The sequence below is a fragment of the Pteropus alecto genome, unplaced genomic scaffold, assembly GCF_000325575.1.
Source record: "Pteropus alecto unplaced genomic scaffold, ASM32557v1 scaffold5, whole genome shotgun sequence".
NCBI lineage: Eukaryota > Metazoa > Chordata > Mammalia > Chiroptera > Pteropodidae > Pteropus > Pteropus alecto.
In genome coordinates, this window is record NW_006441953.1 from 32,734,802 (window position 1) to 32,738,986 (window position 4,185).

The window sequence follows — 4,185 nt, forward strand, 5'->3', positions numbered from 1 at the left end:
GATGTTTTCACATGGTTAGACTGGGGTCCTGGGTTTAGGGGAAGGGACCACAGGGGTCAGGTGTCCTCATCACATCCTGTTAAGGGTGCCTGCTAGCAATGTGATTTATGGCAGTGGATATGACCTTGATCATTGGGTCCTCCACCCTACAGTCTCTTTCTCCCCTTCCACCCCACACTCTTTGGGAGGAGGTTGTGCACAGCACATATTTGGGAGTGGGCCGGGGTTGCCCAGAGGTGGACTGACCCCATTCACCAAGGACTGGGTGTGAGAGCAGCAGCCTGTCAAGGGACACTCCCTGCTTCCGGCTCTTGTCAAAGTGGGCGAGGGCGGGGGAACTGGCTGGGGCAGCCTGGAGGCCTAGGAGCTGTGGAGTACGAGGTGGGCAGGGACCTCTGGGTCGGGTGTGCCCATGGTGTCCGGGAGAGCTGAGGGTGGGGGTCTGGAGGGTCGAGCACGGTCTGGCGGCCAGATGGAGAAAGCTGTGAGTTGGGAGGAGATACACTTGGTCTCTGTCCCCATCCCGGTTCTCGCCAGAGCTCCCAAAGCCCTTGGAACCCCCGAGTGATCAGGCGTTGCTCATAACGGGCCCCTTCCCTCTCCCTAGGGTTACACTGGGGGGTGCCCGTGGTTAGAGACTTGGGCCTTCCCACCCACCCCCGGGAGGCCAGGGGCCAAGCTCAGTGGCTAGTGGCCAAGGATGTCATCAGTCACTCCTAGGTGATGAAGGTGAACTCCTGAACAGGGAGGCTGGGGAGCCTCTGGGCTGGTGGCACTTGCCGACCCAGGACTTCTCTAGACCTCGCCCTGTGGACCTTGCCATCCGGATGTTCGCGTCCGCCCTTTATAATAACACGGCACTAGCAAGCCGAGCACTTTCCCACGTTCTGTGTCATCTAGCAAATTATCGAAACTGACAGGTTCGTGGAGACCCCTGAATTTGTAGTTGGCAGAAGTGTGAGCAGCCTGGGGACCCTGCTTGCACATGACATGCGAAGCAAGGGCAGTCTTGTGGGGACTGAGCCCTCGTGTGTGGGTCTGCACTAACTCCGGGAGTCAGGATCGAATCGTGGGACACCAGCTTGTGTGGGCCAGTTGCAGAAGTGGCAGTTGGAAAAGACATAAAACAGTGTTTCTAGGAGCGACTGGCCAGTGGATCACAACCCCGGCGAGCGGGGTGGGTGGCCGGATCCCCGGAGCCCGCTGTGGGGTGTCCTTCCAGGCCTAGGATGGAAGCTTTCAGAGCAGGGCGAGCATGGGAAGGGAGCAGATAGGAAAAGCTGTGTGACCACGCAGGGCGAGGGGCTCTGGCAGCTGTGACCGCTTGCTTGCAGGGGGCATATGCAGGGCGGGAGCCCTTTCCAAACCAAGTTCTTGAGGCGGGGGCTGGCTCAGTGGGGGAAGGGGACAGGCACAGGTGTTGCGGGGCTTCTGTTTGGGAGACAAGGCAGGTTCACAACTGGAGTGGTGTGTTATTCCCCATCTGCCTTTTTATTTTAACTGAAAATGTAATGTTTGAAACAAAAGGTTACCTTGCGAATAATGGTGAGTGAGCTCACGAGCCCAGCTGCCAACCTACAGCTTGAGGTTCTGCATGTAACGTTCCACGGGAATAGCCTTCTGTGGAAGAGAGAGTTGCCCTGCGGACGCTGGCGTCCGGTTGAATTACATGAGTGACAGCTGGAAGCCCGTGTCCCCAGAGGGTCCACTGGGAGCAGTGCCCTGCTCCGAGGGCGGCCAGGGCTGGTGCTGTCCCCTCCTCTGCCCATCTTTCATGCTCCCTTCTCCTGCTCTCAGATTGCTGGTTGGCACCCAGAGCCGCTCTGGGCCCTCCTGCCGCCCGGAGGGCCTTAGGGTGCCAGCCCACTGTTCCAGGCTCGCTGCCTGGCACCCCATTAGTTTCTGCCTCCCCCAGTGTCAGACGTGTCTCTCCACAGGCTGTTTTCCCAGCACAGGGTGTGACCACAGGTAGGCCTGAATGTTGGTCATGTGAATGAACCCTGAACTTATGCTTATGGGAACTAGAGTGAGTTAGAGAAAGCATAAAAAATACATCAGAATCCCCAAATTGGCTATATGCTCATCAGTATCGTTTGTCCAAATGCTTACTCTTGGCATTTGTTTTTTTAGTAATTCTCGCCCCCTCACGCTGGGTCATTTGGACTCCTCCCTTGCTTGCCCTGTGGGTCTGTCTGTGCGTTAGGGGTCATGGCCTCTATCCACCAGAGCCACGCTGGAGCGAATGGGGAGCGGTCACCTGGGGAGACGTCAAGGCCCGGACTCCGTGGGCCCTTGCCTGGCAGACCCTGGTGCCCCCACTTGGGACTCTAGGAGCCAGAGCTGACCCAGGCACCCCTCCTTACCCAGAGACACTGTGTCCCTAACTGGGGCAGCCCTTCACTTGGCCACACTCTGAGCCCTTCCCATGTACAAAACAGGCTTCCAGAAGCTTTCCCTAAAAACTTCCAGACTCAGACGTGTCGGCGCACAGTGCCTGGTTGGAGACTGACTTTCTTGTTTTCCCTTTGTTTTGTCATAGGCGGTCTGGGGAATCACGCCTGTCTCAGTTGCGCCAGTGCCATGGGGTTGATAAGCCGCGTGTAAGTAAATGAACGTCACTTTCTGCTTGTTTGGAAGTGGGGCCTTAAAAATACTTCAGTGATTGGTAACTCCCAGTGTACCCTACTTTCCTGTTCTTTGTCTTCTTTCTTTTAACTTCTGTTTTTTCACTTCGAAATAGATAACTGGATCCATTGGTGAATATTTGGAAAATAAATGAATACTCATGATCCCATTGCCTGTTACAAATATTATCAGCATTTTGGTGTGTTTCATTTTGCTCTTTTTTCTTATGTACCTGTTTTTAAGACATTCAGCGGTGACTACAGTCTGCGTAGAGGCTCGTGTGCTTAACGGGGCACATCTTTTCCACACTCACAGCCATTTGTAGTGGCCTTTTATCCATTTGTGGAAAACAACGGCAGATTTGCCAGGTAGCGCTGTCGGTTTGGGCTCTCGGCGAACACAGACAGACCACGCCTCGTTCACACGGTCCTTCATGGAGCGTCACGTTGACCACATCTGGCCACAGGGCTCGCCTTGTCCAGTTCTAGGGACACATCTGGTGCATGATGGACTTAGCCCTTCCCTTTGCTGGGAGGTCTGCGTCCTCCTGTGAGGCTGGAGGGCTTCCTGGAGGGTGTGTCACCCACCTTGTCTGCCGTTGCGTGCGGACTTGGATGTCCCTTCAGGCTGCTGTGCTCTCCTGCCCACCATCCGCTCTGCTTGGCCTCCCTGGGTATAACTCCTGATCTCCTCACCTGTGTGCTGGGATGCCCAGACCTCTGTCCTGGCACCAGGTCCTTGTCACTGCCTGGTCACTGGAGACAGTGGAGCTTGTCCCTTCCAGCATCTCTTGTTCTTCCTGTTTGAGGGGCGGGACCTCCTGCTGCGTGTGGTCCAGCTGGCCCCCAGCACCCCCCTGCATAGAGCTGCGGGATCTTTTGGGTTTTCTTACTCCTTTGAGATTGTTAATTTGTCACCTCATCTTGGCTATAAAACTTCTGGAGGATACTCCTAGGACAGATTTAATTCCCTAAAATAAAAGCTACACAAGTCACACGTGGGAACTTGGCCATTAGAGCAAAATTGTGCTCAAGCACATTTCCTGTTTTGAGGTATTTTTAAAGTGCTCCTGTCAGTGTCTCTGTTTGGGTGAGTGGTGTGAGGGCAGTGTCTGGCGGGGACACGACAAAGCCTGTTTGAAAGCCCTGCCAGCGGCAGCCTCCGGGCCCGCCTGCCCAGCGCTGGACTTTGATGTCTGCTGGGTTCTCCTCTGCGGCCACAGGACTGTCTTCATCATCTTCTGTTTCTGATGTGGGACCGTTAATGTACGAGCATAGGACGTCTTCACTCTTGCAGGTGGCATTTCAGAGGCCTGGGGCCCAGCGGGTGGCTGGAAACAGGGTGGCCCGGTGACCAGCAGGTACAGTCATGGTTGCCATGAAGGGTGTGGCCCCACAGGGCCGGCTTTCAGGGCTTTTCGAGACAAGCTGGAAGTCTGGGGTTTGGTGTGGAGTCTCTGCTTCTGAGGTCCTGATGGCTGAGGCTGGTTAGAGGGCTGCCGTGCAGAGCGGGTGTGCCTGCGGGGGACAGCCCCAGGTGTGGCGGGGGACAGTGCCTGGC

General features: G+C 55.8%; 1 protein-coding gene across 3 annotated transcripts in view; it reads left to right on the forward strand.

Annotated features, from left to right (window-relative positions):
• The first annotated feature begins 2,539 nt into the window (after positions 1-2,539).
• The window catches only part of LETM1 (leucine zipper and EF-hand containing transmembrane protein 1), a 27,544-nt gene continuing 25,898 nt past the window's right edge, over positions 2,540-4,185 (forward strand). For all 3 annotated transcript variants that reach the window (XM_015594931.1, XM_006919039.2, XM_025051741.1), the window contains exon 1: positions 2,540-2,600. In XM_015594931.1, the coding sequence (XP_015450417.1) occupies positions 2,581-2,600 (20 nt within the window). In that variant the 5' untranslated portion in view covers positions 2,540-2,580. The remainder of the gene's footprint in view (positions 2,601-4,185) is intronic.